The sequence below is a fragment of the Protopterus annectens genome, chromosome 6.part0 (genome assembly GCF_019279795.1).
Source record: "Protopterus annectens isolate FY-2018-M chromosome 6.part0, PAN1.0, whole genome shotgun sequence".
NCBI classification, from domain to species: Eukaryota; Metazoa; Chordata; order Ceratodontiformes; family Protopteridae; genus Protopterus; species Protopterus annectens.
In genome coordinates this window covers 1,470,079,905-1,470,106,383 of record NC_056737.1, presented here as the reverse complement: position 1 = coordinate 1,470,106,383, position 26,479 = coordinate 1,470,079,905, and the positions used below count along the sequence as shown (strand labels likewise).

At 42.0% G+C, this 26,479-nt stretch overlaps 1 protein-coding gene across 1 annotated transcript in view; it reads left to right on the top strand.

Moving 5' to 3' along the window:
- LRP1B (LDL receptor related protein 1B) overlaps positions 1-26,479 on the top strand; it is a gene marked incomplete at its 5' end in the record, with an annotated part of 5,941,474 nt that overhangs the window by 840,329 nt on the left and 5,074,666 nt on the right. Inside the window, one exon of the mRNA XM_044073672.1 lies at positions 4,239-4,361. Coding sequence (XP_043929607.1) covers positions 4,239-4,361 — 123 coding nt within the window. The remainder of the gene's footprint in view (positions 1-4,238; positions 4,362-26,479) is intronic.

The following is a 26,479-nucleotide window of genomic DNA, read 5'->3' as shown; positions in this document are numbered from 1 at the left end:
TCCTTCTTACTTCTCAACAGGATTTTCTTTCTTTCCTTTTTTGTACAGCCTATTAATACCAGGGGCCCACCAGGGTAACTTGTTTTTGTGGTTTAACCTGGGTTTATTCCGGTCTGGTACTGACATTTTTATGCAGTTGTTTATATAATCACACAGGGCATTTGAGTACACCTCTGCATAGGTTTCTGTATTTTCTGGATATGTGAGAGCTTGGAAACTAGCTATGTCATCCCTTAAACGTGGTAATTTACCTTAGAGAAGTTCTTAACATTTTTGGGGTTAGGTGGGGTGACTAATTAAGGGAGAACACTTTGTGATAGGATCTTACCAGTGAGGACATCACACTTGGGGTTTGAAGCACTTTCCCATATTTGCTATTTATGTGTAGCAGATCTAGGATATATGTTCCTCTAAAAACATGTACTTCTGAAGAACACCAGATAATCAATGTACACATTTTGCAATGTTGCACACAGGCTTTTATACCATTGAACACAGACTGGAAGACTGGAGATTTAAACCTGCAACTTTAACATGAGTCCAAACGTTTAACCTTGACACCTACCTGCTTAGCTAATCCATCTTGATAACCTACCTGCTTAGCTAATCCATCTTGATATATATATATATATATATATATATATATATATATATATATATATATATATATATGAATCCACAATCACCGAACACACTTTAACGAAAGCACTTTCACCAAAAAAGCGCTTTCATTAAAGTGTGTTAAAAAAAAAAAAACAATAAATCTACTTTTATGCAGCCCCCATGTGGGGGGCTTTGCCCCCCCACAACCACCCTACTTTAATATTCTCACTCACATTACAGTGAGGAAAAGGGAATATTCCCTTATCCGCACCATAGCACGATCTCCGCAACAGTCATTCCCCCATGACTCCCTCTAGCTGCAGGCATACTTCCGCGAAAGTGCTTTTTCTGTAAAAAGCACTTTTGCGGAAGTATGCCCGGTTATTTGCGCTTCCGTCAAACAAACGTTGTAAGTACGGATGCAAAGAACCACAATGCCAATTCACCATGTGTTTGAATGGGAAATAAGTGAATGCTTTTTTCCCATTCAAGCACATGGATCAAATGTCAGAAATGGTTTTCCAGCAAACCATTTTCGACATTTGATCCTTCGACGTTGTCCGTAATTTGGCATTATGGACCTATATATATATATATATACACACACACACACACACACATATACATACATATATATATATATATATATATATATATATATATATATATATATATATATATATGGGTTCCCTATTAAGTAAGCGAATGCTGTTTAATTGACAGCTAAATGTCAACGGCAAAATTCCGAAGACACGGAGCAGAGATTTTTTTCTCAGGGAAAAAAATCACTTGGCCTTTTTCAGGACTTTGCTGTTTCTTCCACTGTGGTGAGATCTTGGAGTTGATATATTTAAGTAGGCGGGGTGTGGGGGGCACAGCCCCCACATCAGAGGGTGTGGTGGATGAAGAACCCACTTTATTTTGTGTTTGTTTTTTTGCTTTTTGTTTTTTTTTTTTTTTTGCAGACCAGCAATTTTTTTCCCGTGGGAAAACAATCGCTGTTCTGTTTGTTCAGAATTTTGTGTTTTCTTTTTTTTTTTCTCACAATGTCTCAGAGTCTTAGCTCTTAAGGCAAACTGCAATGCAGCCCAATATATTGGTCATTGGATGCCCTATTCTGAGACACACCCACTGATGCCCCCTTCACCAGGCTGAGCAAGAAGACAATTATGGTCAGTTGCCAGTCAGGGGAAAGGATCGGCCCAGATTACATACGCACTCAGGACATTAAATGGCAACTACCAGTATGACTCCATCATAGTTCAGTTAGTGTTAATAACTGAAGACATACCTCCCTAGACTTTATGAAGATTGATATGATAAAGCTTTTAGATTATGTATCCCAAGCATCTATGAGCCTAACATTGAGCAGCATTCTACCTTCTCAAAGGATGATATCACAATTTAAACAGAAGATGATTGAGTTTAAACATTGGCTTAGTTACTGGTGTCAATCTAAGGGTTCCAATATTTGTCAGCTTGGGTTGACATGCTTAACAGACCACTCAGCTTTGCCAGGGATGAACTCCACCTGTCCCCACTAGACTTTTGGATATTGGACAAAACACTGTTCACCCCTATAGTACCTTTTTAGACGATGGTAATTTAATAAACCATTCTACACAGAAATGTCTATGCAAGATAAACTAAAGGTATTACTGCTCAAAGCTAGGAGCCTCAACAAAAAGCTCCACTCCCTGGAAGCTCTCATCACACTGGCACGTTTTGACATCTGTGCAGTTAGAGAGACAAGTTACAGAGACATGGTTTAAAGACAATGAAGGCACCCCAGCAGTACAAGGCTAGTATGTCTTCCACACATTTAGATCAGCTAACACACAAACAGGGACAAGAGGTGGAGGTGTATCAGTCTTCATAAAAAATAAGCATACCTGAAGGTTGCAGAAATAATATGACACACTTGAGATACTTCATGTCCAACTAAACTTAAAGTCCCGTACCTAGCTATAGGTCCCCATCTATGACCCAGAATAACCATAAGATGTACTTGAATGTACTGCAGTCACTCGCAGTTCACTGCAACACCACATTTATGGGTGATTTCAACTATCGTACAATAAACCAGGATACACGCGCAGCCATTAACATGCAGGCTCAAAGATTTCTGGATTTTGTCAATGCAAATACCCTGGAAAAGCTAGTCTGCACACCTACCAGGGTTGAAAATATCCTGGATCTGGTACTTGCAAATATGAGGGGACATTGTGCCCTCTTCTGTAATGCCCTCACTGGTTAGATTAGATATCTAACTTTGGAGAACAATTGAAAATGTTACTGGTTTGTGATCTGAGTTAACTGGACAAGGGGGTACCTTGTGATAGTTCATATTGATGCCATGTTGGTAAGGACCAAGGCCAAAATACTTTCTCTTCTAGAGAGTTTCTTGAAAGTTTTGTCCAGGGAGTTTTTATTTATGAAATCAAGAAATGATAGGGTGTCACCTACTGCTGAGGCATAGGTATCCTAGTTTAGCTTTGGGTAAAGTATTGTAAGGTAATGGATTTCCTGTTTATTTGAAGTTCATCTAGTATATTAGGTTTTTCTTTTTTTCGGGGGGGGGTATATAGATGTGGCTGTTATTACATGTTTTAGCCTCATACTTGGTCCTATCTGGTATGATTTAAATCTGGTATGATTTGAATCACAGTCAATTAATTTTGGGGTCTCTAGGGGTCTTCATAGATTTGATGTGGTGTTTTACAAATAAGGCTACTTTACCATAATTACCAAAAGTTGTATTAAGTGCAAACCTCTGGTATACATGGAGTGATTTCTGTACTTTTAAACTAAGCTTCTGTAAAATACACACATATTCTCAAAATACATCGGAGTCTCTGTGGCAGGCAAGTTGTTATTTAGACTTCTGGCACTGAGTAGATCCATTCTGATGTGGAGTGGTGCATGATGTTTTCCTTTTGTTGGGTGGGAGATCCATTAGCTGTACTCACCCTAAAAATGCACTAGGATGACAGTAATAGTAAGGAATGAAGGAATGAGTAAAGCATGTTTCTCAGACGCACAGTTTTTTTTAAAAAAAGTGAAGTGTATTCTTGTAAAACTGTTTCAAATAACATATAGAGGGTCTGCACAACCATGCCTTCAAGTGTAGAGGGATCATGCACCCCATTAAAAGTACACATTATGTGTACTAAATGAAGGGCAAAGTAACTTGTAGTAAATGGAAAAGTTAATAACTCACATCTGTACATATCTCCTAAACTGTATAACCTCAAGGTTAATGTTTATATTAAGCAGCAGTGTGGGAAGGAGAGGAAGATCAACTCCATGTAACATATTTTGAGAACTTCTTTCCATGGTTTGTACTGCTATATTGTATCGTTTCTATCTGCACATCTAATTTCCTAGAATTCAACAATTTGCAATATTTCCCATTTAAAATGTCCATATGCTTTCTTTATATGTTGAATTCTATGCATATGTATGTTTCAGATAAGATAACAAAAAAGAATGTGCGTGTGTGTGTGTGGCTGTGCATGTGCATACGCACAAGCGCATGTTTCATTAATAACAATTTTTTTAAGCTGTAAATGACATACTTACATTACTACAGCTAGAGTTCTGACTGCATTTGGATCTGTGTTCTATGTTCATAGGTAGCAATGCTTGTCGTACAAACAATGGGGGATGCAGTGTTCTCTGTCTTGCCATTCCTGGAGGGAGGGTGTGTGCTTGTGCTGATGACTATCACTTGGAAATCAACAACAGGACATGTTCAGGTAAGATGCAAACATTTATTTGTAGTTATAGGTATTAGCTGGCAGATCCACATACATAATTCCCATACCATTTAAAAATAAACAAAAAACCATGTCTGGTGCTGATGTCATTTATATATATATATAAAGCAATATCCATGTGTGGTTTCTGTAAAATCATCAGAGACAATGCCTATGGAAATGTAGCAACTTACCAAGTATTGTGTAGTCTAGGCCACAGACTGGTTCATTCACTGATTTGTATTTGTTTACTGAGGCAGTCCATTTGAACAGAAAATTGCTTCATTTCAGGACAGACCCACTTAAAATATATTTAGTTGTACATTTATAAGTGCAGACAATACTACTTCTACTGCTTTTGCACCTATAAGCATTAGCACAATTACTGCAAGAAACATGTAAACACATTTGCACTTTACTCATCTGCTTTTACTGTATTTGTGTTTCTTCCAGCTTTATTACTTTATTTTGCTTTAGCCTCTTCTTAATAGTTCTCAATTTTATTTATTCTGCTGCATTTATTACTGCTTGGTAGTAGCCTGATTAAATTGTAACTGTTATTCTAAGCCTTTGGTTTAAGCACTAGGGCTTCAGACCAGTTGTTTTACATTAAGAAGGTTTGTGGTCTGCACTGTTGTGGCAGGACAGGTAGCTTACATCCTTCTAAGTTAGGAATTGCTCATTGAAGGCTCAGTGTCTGTTATTCTAAAAGTGCACTAGTTCTGGTTTAAGCACTTGGGCTTCAGGCCAATTATTTTACATTAAGAAGATTTGTGGTCTGCACTCTTGTGGGGGGAGAGGCTAGATTTTGGCCTTATGAGCTGGGAATTTCTGGTTAAAGGCTTAGTGTGCCAGCTTATTTAAACTGTTTCTTTCTGAAATTGGTGCACCTTGTTTGCTGTAGCATGCACTAGATTCAAGCCTGCTGAATCTAGCTATGTTTGTATAACTTGAGCACTAACCCAGGCCATTTTTTTGGAGAAGGTTCCCCTGCACCCTAGTGGCATTGAAGACTGCTGGAACAGGGCTCAGTTTTGAGCTTTTTTACTGGTTAATTGGGTAATTTGTTTAAATCATTTTGCTCATTTTCTATTGTTATAAAAAATTGCACTATATTCATCTGCTTTTACTTTATTTGTGTTTCTTCCTACTTTATTACTTTATTTTGCTTTTGCTGCCTGTTCTTTTGCATTTATTCTGCTGCATTTATTACTGCTTATTAGTAGCCTGATTAAACTGTAACTGTTATTCTAAGCCTTTGGTTTAAGCGCTTTGGCTTCAGACCAGTTGTTTTACATTAAGAAGGTTTGTGGTCTGCACTGTTGTGGCAGGACAGGTAGCTTATATCCTTCTAAGTTGGGAGTTGCTCATTGAAAGCTTACTGTCTGTTATTCTAAAAGTGTATTCGTTCTGGTTTAAGCACTTTGGCTTCAGGCCAGTTATTTTACATTAAAAATGTGTCGTCTGCACTCTTGTGGGAGGAAAGGGTAGATTCTACTCTTTTGAGCTGAGAATTTCTGGTTAAAGGCTTATTGGCCTGCTTATTTGAACTGTTTCTTTCTGAAATTGGTACACTTTATTTGCTGTAGCATAGACTAGATTCAGATCTGCTGAATCTAGCTTTGTTTGTACAACTTGAGCACTAATCCAGGCCATCTTTTTTTGGAGAAGATTCCCCTGCACCCTAGTGATGGGAGTGTACAGTTAGAACTTGTCTGTTCAAAGACTGCTGGAACAGGGCTCAGTTTTTAGCTTTTTATTGGTTAATTGGTTAATTTGTTTAAATCAGTTTGCTCATTTGCTACTGTTATATTAAAAAAAAAATACACTTTATCCATCGCCGCTTAGCTAGGGTTAAACTATTCCTGGCGCCATTAAGTCTGCTCTTCAAATTTTCCCTTAGAAGTAGGCAATTTTTTTTAGTTTTAGCACTCAAATCTGTTTCTTTGAGCTCAGCACTTGTTTAGAACTTGTTGTAAGCACTAATTAAGCTACAAATTACTACAGCACTCACCAGTTTTTAGTACTTAATAAATAAGCACCTATCCAGGCATGTCTAAGGGTCAGCTCACGGTGTTTTCTCCTGTCTACCTGATGAATCTGGGCATCTTGGAGCAATGCAGCAATTGCCTCAAGTACACAGACAACCCTCTCCTCCTACCTAGATTTGAGAGCCTCTGAAAATCTGTATCTGGACTAGACGAGTTACAGGAAAGGTGGGAAATGAGCGCAAACATTGGCTTTTAAACCAGAAGGTTGAAAGAGATGGAAAAACTGCCCAAACGTCTAATAAACTACAATTTCTGGACCAGAAACCACTCTTGTATTAGATAGGCTACCTAGTGCTTACCACTCCCACTGATAAGCAAGAAGGCTTCCCTCCAACACAGAAAGGCTTAGGGGCCTCAGAAGCTTACAAGCAGTACTGGATATAGCAAATCTGTATCTGGATTAGACTAGTTACAGGAAAGGTAGGAAATGAGTGCAAACATGGGCTTTTAAATGAGAAGGTTGAAAGAGATGGAAAATCTGCCAAACCGCCAATAAACTACAATTTCTGGGCTAGAAACCACTATTGTGGTAGATAGGCTACCTAGTGCTTACCACTCCCACTAAGTGCTTACCTCTCCCACTGATAAGCTAGAAGGCATCCCTCCAACAGAGAAAGGCTTGGGGGGCTCAGGAGCTTACAAACAGTCTTGGATACAGCAAATCTGTATCTGGACTAGACTAGTTACAGGAAAGGTGGGAATAAGGGCAACCTAGGGCTTTTAAACCACAAAGTTAAAGAAATGGAAAAACTGCCAAATGGCCAATAAACTACAATTTCTGGGCAAGAAACCACTCTTATGGTAGATAGGCTACCTAGTGCTTACCACTCCCACTGATAAGCTAGAAGGCTTCGCTCCAAGACAGAAAGGCTTGGGGGGCTCAGAAGCTTACAAACAGTCCTGGATACAGCAAATCTGTATCTGAACTAGACTAGTTACAGGAAAGGTGTTGGAAATTAACTTTTAGTTGCTTTTTGAAATTGCCATTTTTGGTAGTGGAGGGAAGGCACAATGGAAGTTTGTTCCATTAGTATGCAATTGAATGACTGTAGAGTACTTTTCCAAAATTTTTGTTTGGCTTGGTCACCTGAAGTAGGGTTTGTTGTGTGCTTCTGAGGTCATGATTGGGTGTCTAGGGTGAAAGTATGGATGTAAGGGCAGGGCAGCAGTTGGGGCTATTCTGGATGCCACGTGCAATTTGTAGTTATGATATTTGAAGCATGTGGGGGAGCTCAGGCCATCTTAAGCTTTTCAGAGATATGCAATAATGGGATTCGTAGCTATTAGTGGCTGGAAATCTGGCTATCTTGTTATAGGTGTTTTCTAGTTTGGTTAAAAGATTATTTTGGAGGTTAGTAAGTATGGGAGTAGCATATAACAGGGATGGTAGAATAAATGTTTGAGCTAGTATAGGTCTTGATTTGTTAGGTATATATTTGTTGTTGCGGTACAGAACACCTAGTTTGTGATTGGACTTTTTGACACAGTTTAAGATATGTAGGTCGGATTTTAAGTGGTTGTCGATAATAACACCAAGCAATTTGGTGTTTCAGTCAGTGATGATAATTGTATTATCTAAGGATGAGATTGTGAAGTTTTCTTTGGTGGAGTGAGGTGTTTTGGAAGGATAATTGTATTATCCAAGGATGAGATTGTGAAGTTTTCTTTGGTGGAGTGAGGTGTTTTGGAAGGAAATAAAGAAGCATCGTCTTTCTGGAGTTGAAAAGCAGTTTGTTTTCAGTTAGCTATTGTTCTACTAGGTGCAGAGATTTTTGAGTGACAATGTGAAGATTTTGTATATTGTTGGAGGTGTTAATAATTGTGGAATTGTCTGCGTAATGTATTAAGGTAGAGTGGGGGCAGGAGACATGGAGGTTATTTGTAAATATATTAAAAAGCTAGCTGTTTTATTTTCTACATAAGAAAAATAAGGAACTTAAACATAAAACAAACATAGGCAACTTGAATAATGTCCTGTTTGATGGTGAAAAATAGCAGCTGTCTCTGTGCACAGCAGGCCTCTTGGTTTCTTAAAGGATGTACCACAAAGCATATAAATACGTGCCTGTTAGTATAAATATAACTATAATACGTTTTAAAGCTAAACTGGCACCATTAATAGTGAGGAATGACGCAGCATACCATGTCGTGGGTGGGTCATGAACTATTTAGTTATGACCTTCAAGGCAAAAAACAAGAGGTTAAATGCTCCCAGATTGATTAACTGAATTGTTATCTCTACTCTATTATGGTACATTCTGGTTCTATAATACATGCATGTTAAGTAAAGATGCCTGAAATTTTTTCAACACTCACCTTATATAAAATTGTTTGTTTTGGTAATATTCATGCATGGATCATATGAATTCTTGGTACTGAACATTTGTGTCAGACTCACAAAGGAGTAATACTATTAACATTTGTATAGTTTTCATATACTGAGCAAAGCTGGAGCCACTTTTTCAACTGCCCCTGTGTTAGCTGTGCCATCAGTATCAAAATGCGATCTATGAACATTTTTTCATCAGAAGTCCATGCATGGTTATTAATACACTACCATCTCCTACAGATCAGCATTGCAGTGTTTGGGGTATAGACGCAAACATTGTGTGGGCCTGTAGTTCGACTTGAGCTGTTGATGTGGTTAACAACACAAGAATGTTGGAGCAGTTAACAGTGGACATGTATAATACTGTATGAAGGCCAGTGTTAAAGAAAAAAATACTCTTCATTTTAGAGGGTTACATATTTATTTTACTTCCCCACTTAGTGATGTTCTAAATAAGCTCTTTTTAGCACAGTACAATTCTACAATCATATTTGATACCTCATAGAGGTAGTCTGGCAGTTCAGCAGAGAGGATTAAGTCTATATCAGCTTCTAATCAGCCTCATCATCTAGTCCTGAATTTGATTACTTCTGTCTTCATTTCTCTATTGTGTGGCTTACTGCAGATCCTTTAAACAGACAGTGTTCCTAGGGTGATATTGAAAAGAGGCTTGATGGAACCTCAGTACCGTGCATGAAGTAACAGTGATCTGTTTGATGTAATGTTATTATTATTTTTTATTTTTATTTTTATTTAGTATTTTGAGGTTGTAAAGAGATGATGTTTCTTTCCATTGGGTGGATGAAGATTCTAAACTATTGTATAACATGTAAATCCAGATGATTCTATTTATTCCATGATACACATGCAATGCTAAATAGGATGTGGCAAAATGGCATTGAGAAAGACTAGCAACTTCACATCAAAAACAGTAGTGACTGTCTCTGTTAATTTCTTTGGGTATTGATATTCTCCCTTACCATTAACAGTCCAGATGCAAAAATTTGTATCCATTTCTTATAATAGCAGCTGGCACGGAGGTTATTGCTAGAGTTCCTATGGTTCAGTGTTTGGTTCCCTTTATCCTCATTTGCTTACTGTGTTACCATGAGCAAGTCACTTAACCAGACATTGTTCTTGGGTTGCCCCTGAAAAGGGACTGTACCTGGTTAACAAATAAGTATTATTATTATTATGTTTCTCATACATAGTATTCAAAAATGACATAAACTCATGAAAGCTGAAGCACGTGTGATATAAACAAAAAAAACAGGAAGAAAAGAAATACTGAACTGTTACGCTAAAAAGGCAACAGTAACAGTAAGAAAGAAAAACATATGTGCTCCCACAAATAGCCTTGAAATAGAGCAACAAAATCCAGTGTTATCAATACTGGTTTTCCTTGCACTCCTTGTGTACACACCAGAGCCAGTCTCGTGAAAAGAATAAATAAGCAGTTTTGACTGACTTATATCTTCTGCGGAGGTGAGTAAAGATCTATGGTGTTGGCTTTACAGCAGCTACTGACATCCTGCGAAATACAGCAAAGTTAAATTAGTAATCTATATCCAGCATGTTTTCTGAGTAGGCTACAAAGAGATAGGCAGAACTCCCTAGCCTAACAATATAATGGAAAATGCAATCAGGACTTACTGGCACATTAATAATCCTCACCTGAAGGTGCAACAGAAGGATTAATAGGCATTTAACCATTCTCAGCAAAGGAAGATCAGCAAGAAGAGACATAAAAGTTATGGTAAACAAAGAGTAAACAAGTTCTGGCTAACTAGAAGCACTATAAATGTAGTTCATAAAAAAAAAAAAAACTCCGCTGTAGCACGTGAAATTAGGTCAGTCAAGGCAAAAGCAATACACTCAAAACAACAGCTGTCTTTGAAGGGAGGTAGCACAAATTTTTGCATGAAAACTTAACATGATTGACAAATAAAGCTACATGAGTATACTTTCCTAAAACTCAATGATGACACAGTGTTCGCATGTAAAAGTCACAGATGCTTTTGCAGAGTACTTTTCCTATGCACCAACATCAGAATGCATGGTCAAGACCATAGAAAAGGGAAAACACGTAGAACCCTTCTTAGATTCAGCACTTATTTTGACTTTACAGAAATTAGTTTCTCAAAAGTTAGCAAAAGATTAAGAAATATATTGACCTTTTGCCTGTAATCCAAATTTCTAAAGCCTGTTAACATTTGCTGCTGCATTTATAATGCAGCTAACAAATCTATCACTGCCAAATGAATATTTCCATGAGCTTTAGAAGGTTGTTATCACTGTCACCCTATAGAAGCAGTCCCCCAGACGAAAAGCACTTCCTTCTAACCAACATAAATACTCTCTCCAGTAGCCCAAATCTGGAAAGAAGTCGGCACATAATCAATTTACAGCTCACACTGAGTCTCAGTGACAAACTGTATTATTTTGCGAATGGATACATAAGCAATACTGTCTAAACTATGCTTAGTGTTCAGGGAGTAAAGGATTTTTGATAGAGCTATCTAAGTCAGCAGATAAAGGCAAGAGATATTTTGTAAGTAATGCGCTATTTGAAACTACAGTAACCATTTGAAATGTCAGGACTGGCTTTAGTGAGTCCTGTAATGCTGAGCTGAGTGGCCAAAAAAAGGACTTGTATATTCATATATTCTGAGTCAGAGATAGCTATTCCTTGGAATATTCCCTTTTTTCTGAAGTAGGACAATCTCAGAGTTAGCATATCTAGCAACATATGTATATATATATATGTGTATATATATATATATATATATATATATATATATATACATACATATATATATATATATATATATATATATATATATATATATATAAAACTATATTTATATTTATATATATATATATATATATATATATATATATATATATATATATGTATATATAGGGGTTCCCTATTTAATTTCAAAATACTGAAATCACGAATTTTAGTATTTCAAAATTATAATAGCGAAGTCTTGAAATCCAGGAACACCAGCAGCGTGAAATTCAAAATCCCGAAGTACGGAGATTTTGAATTAGCGCTAGTGGTGTTGTGGTATGTGAATGGTAAGATGTGAGTTTGGGTATGTATGTATGTGTATGTCTGTTGGTTAGGGGCTTTAGTGTATGTCAGTGTGTGTTTTGACTGTGGTATGTGTGTGTGAGAGGGTGTGTACAATGTGTGGGAGTGAGTTACCTGTGTGTGTCTGATTGTGCGATCTCGGATTTAGTATATATAAGTAGGGTGGGTGTGAGGGGAGCAGCTTATCTGTGGTGTAGGATAATATATTTGAGTTCGGGGGGAGTTGTGTTTATGTGTTTGTGTGTGCTGTATCTGTAGTTCACCGTTGGGATTTTGAATTTCGCGGTTTTAGGGTTTCAGTATTTTGTGTGTTCGGCTATGTAATTTCGAAATACTGAAATTCGGGATTTCAGTATTTCGAAATTACATAGTGAATCCATATATAGATATAGATATCTGCATATATAGATATATGTGTGTGTATATATATATATATATATATATATATATATATATATATATATATATATATATATATATAGTGGTATAACCGCAACAATCCCAGACTACACTACTCGATACAAATGTTCATGAAAGCATGTGAGAGGGATTTCAGAAAGTTATGTTATTCCAATTAATGTAACAAATGGTATAATATTTCTAAACCTGAAAGAAAAGCACTATTTGATTTAACTCATGACAAAAGCTTATGTATAATGCGTGCTGATAAGAGGACAGGTATAGTGTTAATGAAACAAAATGTGTACATAGATGAGATAGAAAACACATTGGAAGATATTGTGTTTTACCAACTAGTAGATGTTAATACAGTCAATAAGCATTTTAATGCTATTGATAAATCTCTCAAACAGAGGCTGATAATGCTATTTCTGTGGATGAATATTAATTAATTTATTTCTGTTACTTCACCAAGCTTGGGTAGACTTTTTGGAATTCCCAAAATTCATAAAGATCAAAGTAGTCCTCCATTCAAAAACATCATCTCTAATAAGAAGACGAAAACAGAAAAAAATAGCAGAATATCTAGATGCAATGTTCAACCCTCTTGCACAGTCCACAGCTTTTTATCTAAGAGATTCTTGGGCTTTCTTGGATGAGTTATATAAGAGGAAAGAAGTGCTATCTAATTTTATTTTTGTCACTATGGATTTGGAAGCATTTTATACAAACATTTCCCATAAAGACGTTTCAATGTATCTGAAGTTATTTCTTAACAAATACACCGGGCCAGATTCAGGAAGGCTTACACGGAGTTCAAGAGTAGTGTAAGCCTCCGTGTAAGCCTCCTGATTCAGCAACAGCCCAAATCTCCGTGTAAGAGACAGCTAACACGTCTCTTACACGGAGTGGGCGTGGAAATGCTCAATACCTCATTTGCAGCTCCAAGATATGCAAATGAGGTATGTGAGCGATCCACGAAGCCCAAACCAGTCCGTGTAACGGACGTAGTTGCAGAAATGTACTCAGCTGACAACTGAGTACATTTCTGCAATTAAAAACGGAGCTATGTCAGCTCCAAATAAAGGGTGCATTTGTTACATTAAGCATGCCAATGGCCAAATATGTGGCCATTGGCATGAAAAAGTGTTGAAAAAAAAAGTTATATAACTTTTTTTTTTTCACGGGATTTATGTGTTTAACTGCTGCGTACACGCGCGCAAACCGGGTGGGCTACCTAAAACTCAAAACCGAAGCTTATAAGCCCACAATTGTGGGATTTATGTATTACATGAAATGTCAATGGAGGGACTTGCAGAGCAAAAAAATATGGCCTCCGTTTAGTGGTTGTCAAGGAGGGGAAGCTCCGTGTAAGATATGTAACTAAGCATTACTAGGCAATCCTATGTAAATGAGGCTTACAATACTGAATCACACTGCCACATAAGTAATGAGCACTTTCTGAGTCGTGTAAGAGTTAGAGAAGGGGGAGGAACAGAGTAAGAGGTAGGTGACATCATGGGGGGGAAGGATAGAAAGAAATGTACCAGATTGGAGGGCAATGTAAGGTAAGAGATGACAGACAGACATCAGGGAGGGAGGTGTGTCCCAACAGAACACTGGGAATGTCAAGAAATTGAGGGCATACGCTATCCCTACACTCTAAGTTTCTTGAAATACGTGCATGCGCGCGTGTGCGCGCGTGTAAGGCAGATTCTACTTGTGGGAGCGTGTTGCAAACTGTTTACAACAGTTTGCGCGGGCGTGCACGTGTGTAAGGCAGTGTGCGCGCGTTTTAGCATGAATCAGCCTAGCTAACACAGTGTAAGGATGTGTGCGCGCGTAACACCGTGTAGGGATGTGTACACGCGTTTAAGTTACTGTGAGCGTGTGTAAGCCGGTGTGCACATTGCTCCCCCTCAGGAAACAGAGAGGAAATAGGAAACAACCAAAATACAGGGAAACTGCCAGAAGATACTACTAAAGTTAATTGGTGGAAACAATTAGAAGCAGGCAATTACACAGGCAGACTAGAAGCCCAACCCAGCACTTAAAACACAACAAAGAGCAGTGCAGGCTGTTTCTCACAAGAGATACTGCCAGAAACTAAGCTATCAGAGTTGAAACCTGAAAAAAGCTGAACTCAGAGCAGAAATGCTAGGGGCTGCCATAGCTGTTATAATCAGACATAGGCGAATTGCCGAGGTTGGTGATAATGCAGATGCTGACAGACAACCCAGAGTGAGGAGAAGGAGAAGAGTATACAGGCCTAGGGTCACCTACCATGGGTTACATGAGCTGGAGATAGTAGAGTAGTAGAGTATAGAGTGGACAGAGAGCTCCTGCAGCAGATTGTTGAGCTGTGCAGGCCACGCCTCACACACAGAACCAACAGAGGGGAACCCATCCCAGTGGAAACCAAGGTATGTGCTGGCCTAAGAATACTAGCAACAGGTACCTTTCAGAGACCAACTGGCGATATGATGGGGATATCACAGGCATCAGCCTCCAGGGTACTGCACCAGTTCCTGGATGCCATGTCACCACATGTCAGTGATCATATATATGTCCCTAGTGACCGTGAGGTTGTGGCCAGCAATATGCGCCTCTTCCAGCAAATAGCGGGATACCCTGAGGTGCTGGGTGCAATAGACTGCACGCATACGCGCATCAAGGCACCAGCTGGTGAGCGGGTAGAGTCTACATTAACCGCAAGGGATACCCTCCATCAACTGCCAGGTCGTGTGTGATGCCCAGGGCATAATAATGAATGTGTGTGCTGGCTGCCCTGGTAGCTACCACGATTCCCACATCTGGCATCTGACGAGCTGTACCAATCATTTGCCAATGGGGACTGCCCACTCCCACACCTAGGAGGCCATGCTGGTTATGCACTTGAGCCGTGGCTGATGACACCCATCAGAAATGCACACACACCCGAACAGGAACGCCATAATGAGGCACACGCACAAACACGCAATATCATAGAGCGTGTGTTTGGGCTGCTCAAGTCACGGTTCCGGTGTCTGGACACGCGTGGTGGAGCTTTGCAGTACACACCAACTACATGTACCCAAATGATCATGATATGTGCTATGCTACATAATATGATCCTGCGGAAACAGCTGCAGCAGGACCAGCACAGGGCTGGGCCAAACATCCCCCCACCATTGCCAAGGCCACCACAGGCAGGGGTGACTTGGAGGAGGAACAACCTGACCTTGTCCCAGTAGGCAGAAGGAGGCGTGCCCAGTATGCCCTGGCCTTGGCAAAGAGGCAACGATAGCACATATGCTTGGTCAGTAGGAACACTGGGACTGATACCCACTCTGACTCACTCATACAGTAACAGGGATGCCTAACATGACACAACCTGCTTCCAAATGTACAGGAGTGTAGTATGTGCATCCGACAGAGGCAGCCCTGCAGCACCATCCGAGGTATGAATGCCATGTGTTAAGTAATGTAATACCATGTATCATATGCACACCTGAGGACCATGACTAACATCCACCCTCACCAATCATAAACCACAAAAACACAAACCCACCTCATAGCTATCACAAGGGATAGGAACCTAGATGTAATGCTACCCAATGCCAAAGGTATAAACAGCAAGATGTGTGCAGTGTAAATGCACACAGTATAGGGAATGCACATATCAGTGCTGTAATAGAAAACAGGGTCAAAGCGCACATCAGCACCCTGACACTACCAGGGTCACACCTCATACAGTGATGTACATGTGCAAAAACATGGAACAAGATACAAAATGAGGGTGACTACCAATAAATGGCATGGATAACCACACACCCCTGTTGTTACCACAACAAGAAGCAACATGCATTAGCCATGGTCAAACACCAATGGCTAAAACTGACTACTACTATATAGCTTGCTGCAGACCACTGTCCTAATAGCAGCAACTGCCCCAGGCCTATGTTCACAGGTTCACAGGTTCATACTAGGCTATCTGCCCTAGGGCATTTATAAGCCTAGACCAGAGTTCCGTGGAGTCTGCCGCACCTTCACTCTGACGGATAATTTGCCCATTATATTGCTGTGCCTCTGACAAGCAGTGATACTGAGGTTATCCCTGGGGCATACCTGCAATCTCCCATCCATTGATTAAGATCTCACTTGAACAAAGCCAGTGAGGTACTCAGCCTCACATGTACCAGGATGTTGTTCCACAGCATAGGGACTCTCTGGTTGAAGAATCTGTCCCTCCAGCACATCCTATTAATATCTGTGTTGAGGTTTAAATCTCCTGCCACTGTAGTTCTGATGGATGTAGAGGTCTTGAGGTGAAGCGTGTACATTAACTCAGGTTTGGACATGGCCTTGGATGTCAGGCACAGGTCACCTCTGAGCAGACGGTAAGTCACGGAATCAAGCTGGAATTCCTCCAGTCGGGCAGCATAAGAAATATGTTTGAGACCCTTTCTCCTCCTGTCGAGGAATCTGTGGGCCCATCCAATTGCCATAGGTGTCGGGTCATATACATGCTGAATGGGGCATTGCACTCAATCAATGGTCCAATGAGTGAAGAGTACAGGGGAACAATGACCTCCCTGGATCTAGATGTGAATCCCTGCATGATGAGGTGGGCAATGTAGAAGTTCTACCTAACTACCCTGGCAACGTGAGTGTCAAACAAAGGTTACTCTCAACCTGGGTGCCCAGGTCCCTGATAACCTCCTGTGTGCTTAGAGGATTGCCACCTACATGGGAACTAGTGGTAACCTTGTTCTTCCCAAAGGGTACGGCTATGCATTGTTTAGTGTGTAATGTAAGGCCATGGCTCTGGCACCAGTTATCCGTGACTATGACACCCTTCTGAAGGATGTCTGTGTCAGATGGGTGTCCAACTATGGTTCCCAGTCTGCAGTCATCTTCAAACTTTGTCAGCCATAATCCTGCTGTGTTTGCTTGTACTTCTGAAAAGTAGATGCTGAGCAATAGTGGGCCCAGGACTGAGCCCTGTGGGACACCACTTGTGACAGTTGTGGAGTGTGACATGGCACCAGCAAGTCTGAACCTGTCTGTTCTGTCACGTAGTCGGTTTGCAACCCATCCTGTGATGTATGGGTTCACATTTTAGCTGGTGATGTTTTCAATGATACCCAAGTGGGGTATTGTGTTGAAAGCCTTTGCCAGGTCAAGGTAGGCTGTGTGGAGTGCCTTGCCCTTGTCAATGGCCTTGGTGTCTGTTATGAAACAGTCAACCAAGTTTAAAAGGCATGATCTGCCCTCAACAAAGCCTAACTGGGTTGGATCTAATGTCTGCAAGTCCCCTATGTCCTCATCTATGACTTCCATTATGATCTTCTCCATAGCTTAGCAGACCCTGCTTGTCAAGCTGATGGGATGGTAGTTTCCGTGGTCGGTGGAGGCACCCCATGTGAAGTGGGTCCACCATTGACATATGCCACCCTTGGGAACATATCCTGACTTGAGGCTAAGATCATACAGCTGCCCTGACTGCGGGTTGAATTCTTGAGTGAGTTCATGGAGCACAAAACCAGGGACACCATCTGGTCCCATGGATGCTGCGTCCTTTCCCTTGGATAGAGCAGTTCCCACCTGAGCATTTGAGATGTTTGGGGGGCTACAATCCTCTTTCATACATATCTCTCCAGTTGTGGTGGAGGGTGGGTGGAGCAATCTGCACTGAACCTGTCAGCCAGTATGTTGGCAATGTCTATAGGTTCAGTGATATTTACAGCATTCTGAGCCTATTCTGAGCATATCTGGGAGTTTCCTCCCAGGTGTGTAACGTATCTATAAAAGGCCTCATTGTTGTCCCGTGAGCCCTTAGTGGGTTTACTCCCAATATTCGCCTTGGATGATTTCATGGGGGAACTCAGTGTTTCACCTATATTGAGCAGGGGTGTCTACCCTTCCACGGATATCGCCCTATCTTGTAGTACCTCCTTCCTTGTGTTGTAGTGCTTGTTTATGGCTGAGGTCCACCACACTGGACGCTTGCCTCTGGTACAACGAGTCTGTGTTTTGTTTGGGATTGCCTCATCCATGCAGTCTTGAAGGTGCTGGTAGAAGGCAGTTGTAAGTGATACAGTGGCTTGGGTAATGGTGTCTGCTGGCTTTGGGGCTTTGAAAGAGACCACAACAGTCATTAGAAGTGTGTAGTCGGCTTCTGAGAGGTTCTGCACTGTGGTCTTTTCTATCTGGGGTGGAGGTGGGATGTGGACTTCCACTGAGAGTAGGTCATGATCTGATCTCACCAATGATGGGTATACCTCTGGTGTTGAACATTGTGAGCCCATGTTTGTGATGATGAGATCTACTATGTTGTCTCCTCTTGTGGGGATGGTGACTAGTTCTTCCATGGCATGTGAGTGTATGAACTGTAGGAACCTGTGGCTAGAGTGTTGTGGCTGTAGTACTGATCCCAGTCTATATTTGGATAGTTGGGATCACCCAGTGTGATGGTGTTTGCAGGTACATGTATCCCCGCCACTGTTTTCATGAAAGCTCTGTGAGGTACCTGAGTTTCAGAGGATGGCCTGTAACATGCTACAAACTTCAGAGCAGTCTTGCCTATGGTTAATTGCACCCGGATGGTGTACAATGCATCGTGTGTTGCCACCAACCATGAGGTGAGGGTGTCCTTGATGAATATTGCTATTGCCACCCCTCATAGTGGTAATATGTGTACTGCATAGATACGAAATATTGTGCCTCTGACTTAGTAGTGACACATTATGACCACCTTACATAATTGAATAATGTGACTATGCCTCTGTCCAGTCTGTGCCCCTGTCCACATGCAGCTGTCCAGATGTCTCTTGAAGAGAGTCAGTGAGGTACTCTGTCTAACATGAACTGGGATACTCTGCTAGAGTTTGAGATGCCTCTGAGTTATGACTCTGTCCCTTCAGCATGTCCTATACATGTATGTGCTGAGGTTCAAATCTTTAGCTCCCATGTTTCTGGTGGATGTGGATTGCTTGCAGTGGAGCATGTCTACCAAATCCTGATCGGACATGGTCTTGTATGTCAGGCATAGGTCACCTGTACGTATGTGGTATGACACTGAAAAAGCTTGTTTTTAGTTATTCTGGAAGTATATGACATGTGTTGTAGATCCCTGATCGTCATGGTAAGGTACTTGTGGGGTCTCTCCAGCTGCTGCAAGTGCTGGTTGAGGTACATACCAAATGGGGCGTTGTATTCAAGCATTGGCCTGATAAGGGAGAAGTATAGTGGTACAATGACCTCCTATGGTCTGGATGGAATACCTCCATGATAAGGTGGCCAAGATAGAAAGTATGTCAAACAACTTTGGCAACATGGGTGTCAAATGAGATGTCACTATCTACATGTGTCCCCAGCTGTCTGATTTGTTTCCTGTACTCATTGGGTTGCTGTCTATGTACAGATCTGTGGGTACTGTGTTCCTCCCAAAGGGATGGCTACACATCAGTCGCAGTCAGTTTTAGGCCATGAGTCCAGCACCAGCTATCTGTCAGTGTGACGGCAGTCTGTAGGATGTGTGTGCTGGCTGATGTATTCACTATGGTGCCCAGGTTGCAGTCATCTGTAAACTTTGTCGGCCACAACCCTCCTATGTTTGCTTTCACATCTGAAAAGTAAATACCAAATAAGAGAGGTCCCAGGACACAACCTTGTGGGACACCACTTGTGACTGGCTTTGAACCTGACAAGGCACCTGCAATGTTGACATTATGGGTTCTGTTTCTGAGCCATTTTGCAACCTATGCTGTGACATATGGTGTTATATTTCAGCTGTTGAGCTTGTCTATGATGCCTGAGTGGGGTATTGTGTCAAAGGCCTTAGCCAAGCGCAGGTAGGTTGTGTGGACTGTGTAGCCCTCATCAACGGCTCTACTGACAGTTTCAAAGTAGTCAACTTGGTGCAAAACGCAGGATCTGCACTGTACAAAGCTGAATTGGGTGTGATCAAGGGTCTGTAGGACACCAATGTCTCTGTGTGGAAGCTCCATAATGACCCTTCACAAAGCTTTGCAGACAAGGCTGTTTAAGCTTGTGTGGTGGTAGCTGCCAGGGTCTGTGGAGGCATCTCCTTTGTGGAGTGGGACCACTGTTGCGATACGCCAGTGTTCAGGTACAGATCCTGTAGCAAGGCTAAGGTTAAATAGGATCTGCATATACAGGTTTATCTCCATCTGTAGTTCACATAGCATGCAACTGGGGATACCATCAGGTCCCATTGATGCTGTGTACTGCCTCTGCTGACTGCGGCTCTCACATGGACATCCAGGATGACAGTGAGGTTACATACAGCTGTGATAACTATCATGTCTTGGGGGTGAGGGAGGGGTACATTGCACTGAACTGGTCTGCCAGGGTGTCAGTAATATCTGTCAGGTCCCTGGGATATAAGTTGTTGTGTACCAAATCTGAGCATATATGAGGGTTCCCACCCAGGCGCCAGACATAACTGAAGAAAGCAGTGTGGTTACCTTCATCGCCTGTGGTGATTTATGTCCCCAAGTTGAACTTGGGTGTCTTTATGTGAGAATGTAGCTTTCACTACTGCTGATCACAGCTGCCTTACATTCTGGAGATGTAGCTCTGTCTTGCATTAGTATCCTTCATCTGTTATACAGGTTGTTTATGGCTGGGGTCCACCAGACAGGCCACTTTCCCTTGGTGGTGAAGGTGTCATTCTCATTTGTGATTGCATGGTCCATGCTTACTCGGAGATGTCCGCATAAAGTGTCTGTGCAGGAGTCACCATTGTGTGTTGTGGTTTCCACTGGCCCAGTGGGCTTAATGGATACCATCTCAGTCCGAAGAAGTGTGAAGTCAGCTTCTGAGCTGTTTGTCACTATACCCCTGGTATCATACTAGCACTGACACAGGTGTAAACAATTCCCCAGAATCCATCAAACAAAATGGACATGCAGGCTTACAGATGCCCTAGGGGGGTAGCCTAGTATGAACCCATTATGATACAGATTGTACAGGACACTACAGATAACCCCAAGGCTGTTGCAAATGATGGTAGTAAGCATGTTGTTGATTCCTGGATATGCTCCGGATCACACCGATATTACAAACAACATACCAGACACACACAGGTATGGCCAACAGACATCCTGACATGTGCAGTGCAAACCCCCCCCCATAATGCCAAATACCTTCCCCAGCAGACTGCCGCCTCCCTGACATTATGTCACCCTTACCACAGGGTACGCACTCCAAAGAGCAGTGTACAACAACAGTGGGTGTTCTCAACAAAGGTGTCTCCTGAATGGATAGGAAAAACAACCACCACAGAATCATGAGAGGTTTGGTCTGCACAGCTATGGAAAGGACCAGCATGTACCACAGACATAATGATATTGTGGATCTATTGACACCCGACCCTACCCAGTGTGGGTTTACAAAGTGCAGACCCCACCCCTAAACATGTGTGACTCAGTTGAAACAGTACTTGAAGTCAGTGATGAGGGCAATGTGGTCCACACAGTGTTGCCGGACCTTGCAAAGCCTTCTGTACAATACCCTATGTGTTCCGTATAGATTTGCTCACCAGCTGATATATACACCCCAATGTCATGGGAGGGGTTGCAAACCAGACCAACGACAGAACTGACATGGTCAGACATGCAGCAGCCATGTCAGACTACAAACCACATATAACAGGCATCCCACAAAGCTTGGTCCTGGGACCTTCACCATCTGGTATATATGCCCCATAGGTACAGGCCAACAAGTAAGGACTGTGCTGGAACATGTTTGTAGAGGACAACAAGCCGCCTGACATATCTGATACACCAGCTGACACAAGCATCCCATAAAAGGGCCACATAGAAACAGACAGCTGGTGCCATAGCCATGTCAGCATGTTAAATGGTGAAAACAGTATAGTCAGCCTCTGTGGATAATCCAGTAAGTGACCACCAATTCCCACATAGGTGTCGACCCATGACATTCCTAACATGTAATGCCAGAATGGGGGACACAAGGTGATAGATATCCTGCATTGGACAAAAATGTGGCTGTAGGGTTAACAGCAACAATCCATATACCAACCTAATCATGAGGGTTATGACATCTAGCTAAGGGGAGGTCATTGTGGTTTTGCAGTTATCTTTCAGCAGCATTACAAATGACCACAACAGCGCCTGTGTGGTGTACCTCAGCAGATAGATTCAGCAACTGTAAAGTCCACAACAGTACCTCACCAGGAGTATCAAAGAGCTGGAACACATGTAATGTGTCGCCTGATTAAACAGAATGCAGTTACACACACTGCCATGGTGGCCACCCAGACACAAGCTGTGCCTGATGTAGAAAGCCATGTCCAAGCTGTCAGCAATGCACATGCCGCACCTTGTACAATGTGAATGGCAGGGAGATATGCACATGAGGGACCTGAACCCCAGCACTGACATACATAGGACAAGCTGTACTGCATTATCCATAACACAGAAGCCACCACCACGCATGAGTAAACTACCAGTACAGGTTATCCATAGAGTCAGTCATTTATTCTACTCAACAGGGATCCTAACGAGTGGATGGGAGATGGTAGGTATACCCTGGGTATCAATGTTGTGTCACAGGTAGACAGAGGCACAGTATACAAAACAAGACATATGTCATGCCAAACTGCACTTATGATGTGTTGATGGACAAACACACTATCCAATAACCATTAGAAATGGCCTTGGGCACATCGGTAGTGTTTGCCAATGTACACCCATGTTGTGGAATACACTACTGCAGTTGGTTGAGGCCGTTGTAAGTAGTTCACATCTGAACATAATGCAACATGGTCAGATAGGTTCATAGGTTCATACTAGGCTATCTGCCCCAAGGCAGTTCTAAGCCTAGTCCAGAGTCTGGTTGCGTACGCCACCCCTTATATGGAAACAGTACTGTGCCCATTAGTTTGACGTGCCTGTCTCCAGCAGTGACACAGTGACGATCCCCGGGGTAAACCTATGATTTCCCATCCACAGGTCAGGATACCTCTTGAACAGAGCCAGCAAGGTGCTGTGACTCACATGGACCGTGATTGTATTCCACAGCATAGGGAGTCTCCGAGTGATAAATCCACCCTCCAACATGTCCAATGTACATCCCTGCTACGGTGTAAGTCACTTGCACTATTGGTTCAGGTGGATCTGAAGATTTTGAGGTGGAGCATGTCCATTAATCCCTGGTTGGACATGCTTGCATGTCATGCACATGTCACCTCTAAGCAGACAGTATGTGACTGAATAGAGCTGTAGTGTTTCCAATCTGGCAGCATATGACAGATGTTGGAGACCCTTTATCCTTTTGTTGGGGAACATTCAGGGTCTCCCCACTTGCTGCAGATGTCAGGTGAGATACATCCAGATAAGGCAGTGTACCAGAACACGGGTCCGATAAGTGAAGAGTACAGGGGAACAATGACCCACTAGATCTGGATGTGGATCCCTTCCTGATCATGTGGACAATGTAGAAGGTCCTACTAGCCACTTTAGCAATGTGAGTGTCATCAGAACAGTGACTGTCAACCTGGGTCCCCAGGTCCATGATAACCTTCCCTGTGCTTAGAGGATTGCCACCTATATGGTAGCTTGGGGTTACCTTGCTTTCCCTGAAGGGTATGACTACACATGTTTTGCAAGTTGACTTCAGGCCATGGCTCTGGCACCAGCTATCAGTGTCCGTGAGCCCCTTCTGAAGGATATCCGTGTCTGATGCACTGTCCACTATGGCACCCAGTGTGCAGTCATCTGCAAACTTTGTCAGCCAAAGTCCTCCCATGTTGGACTGTACTTCTGAGAAGTAGATAACAAACAATAGGGGCCAAGGACTGAGCCCTGTGTGAGACCACATGTGACTGGCATGGTGTCTGACATAGTGCCAGCAACTCTAACCCTGTGGGTCCTGTCTGTAAGACAGTTTGAAACCTGATCTTGTGACATATGGGTGTACATTTCTGTTGGTAGGGTTTCCTACAATACCTGAGTGGGGTATTGTGTTGAAAGGGTTTTCAAGGGCAAGGTAGGCTCTATGGACTGCCTTTCCCTCATCAATGGCCTTAGTTACTGTTTTGATAATGTCAACCAAGTACAAAAGGCATGACTTGCCCTTGATCAACACAAACTGGGACAGGTACAATGTCTGCATGTCCTCCATATCTTTCTTCATGAGCTCCATTATGATCCTCTCCATAGCTTTGCAGACTACACTTGTTAAGCTTATGGGGCAGTAATTACCAGAGTCCATAGAGGCACTGCCTTTGTGCAGACATGCACAACTGGACCCTAAAGAGGCTGTTGTGCACAGTATGGAAATGTAAATCAGTGATAGGACTAAAGCCCAGGATAATGTCCACCACAGTGAAAGTACTGAACCACTACACTATACAGTACAACAGTGCTAGGTCAGTATGAATGGATGTTAACAATTGTATGCAAAGTATCCCATGCAAAAGCTGCAGGCACAGTATAATCCCTGTTGTGTTCACAGGAAGCATCTGGACAGTAACTACACAACATGTCACAGAACACACAACCTTAAACAGGAGTTATTTGTTGGAGTTCACACTCATCCACAACTGTGATGGGCTGCATAGTTCAACATATGGAAAGCTCACACTGGGCATGCTCACACACTTTGATAAATGAGACATCATTCACACAACATGCCATGGGAAGGCTGAAGTGGGCATGCTCACACACTTAGTTCAAATGTTCCTCTTAACAACTGTGAAAACACACCACAGGATGCACATTCCCCATTCCAAACAATGAAGATGTCAGCACCCTATAAGTAGATCATTAGAAATGCTACCTCCCAGTAATCCGAATAGCGCATTCTGCTAATGCGTCTGTCTCTAGTGTCATAACATAGTTAGGTAGGGGTTTGAATCCAGCAAGTGGCATGTGTGTGTGTGAATGGGGGTAAGTGTCTGTATAAGTGTGTATGAGAAGCACATCCCTTTTGGCAACTGTGGAAACACACCACACGGAGCTCATTCCACTTTCTAAACACTGATGATGTCAGCACCCTATAAGTAGATCAACTGAAATGAAATCTCCTAGAAATGTGAATAGCCCGCCCCGCTAATGCGTCCGTCTCTAGTATCATAACGTAATTAGGTAGGGGTTTGAATCCTGCTACGGGAATGTATGTGTGTTAGTATGAGTGGGGTTTGTGTGTGTGCATAATGCTGTGGAGGGAAGGTGCCTTTTGCCAACTGGGAGAACACACTACAGGGTGCACATCCCTCTTCGTAAACACAGATGATGTCAGCACCCTCTAAGTACAGCATTGGAAAAGATTGCTCCTACTAATGCAAATAGCACACTCTGCTAATGTGTCTGCCTTTAGAGTCATAACACATCTAGGTAGGGGTTTGGACCTTGCAAATGGAATGTATGCGTTTTACTGTGGGTGGGGTTGGTGTGTGTGCACAATGGCGGGGTGGGATGTCTCTTTTGCCAAATGGGGCTATGCACTGCAGGGTGCACATTTCCCTTAACAAACAGTGATGTTGACAGCACCCTGTACAAACAGAACAACAACACAGAAGGTGTTGTTACCAATGATGCATGTAAGGTTACACTTCAAGTAATGTCCACAAAACAAAGTAGGATAAACAAATGCTCCTTTTACTCTATCCAAACAACATGGCAACAGACAACTGACACTACTCAGTATAGTGCTACATGCTACTGTAACATGCAGATGTACCAGAATATACCTAGATAGTGTTTTGAAGCCTGAATGTGGCAAGTGTGTGGATGTGTTATGTTACTGTGTGTGCATTTCCGTATGGAAAACATGTTTGAGATATTGGCAATATTGTTGCAGACAGTTTAGGTGCAGATATCCCCCCCCCATTCTCCTACACAAGTGGAATTAGTTATCACAGATGACTGTAACCTCCCTATCCTCTCACATGTCCAGGTGAGGGCCACGCTCAACATTGCAGGACACATAGCATCACTGTTACAGAATGGTATCCCTGGATGTGTGCTACATTCACCCCAGGAGGACATGGCACCACATTACAGACTGATATTACTCCCTGGCCATACTACAGGATGTGTACCTGAAGAGTGCCATACATACACAGTGGTCCCACACCAATGAGGAGTAACCTCTACTGACCCTGGTATGTACTGCATCATATGCACAACTGGCCTTCTGTTCTAAGCTACGGAAGTGTCACGTATGGGCAACATGTACAGCAATATTACATATGTGTATATTTCAG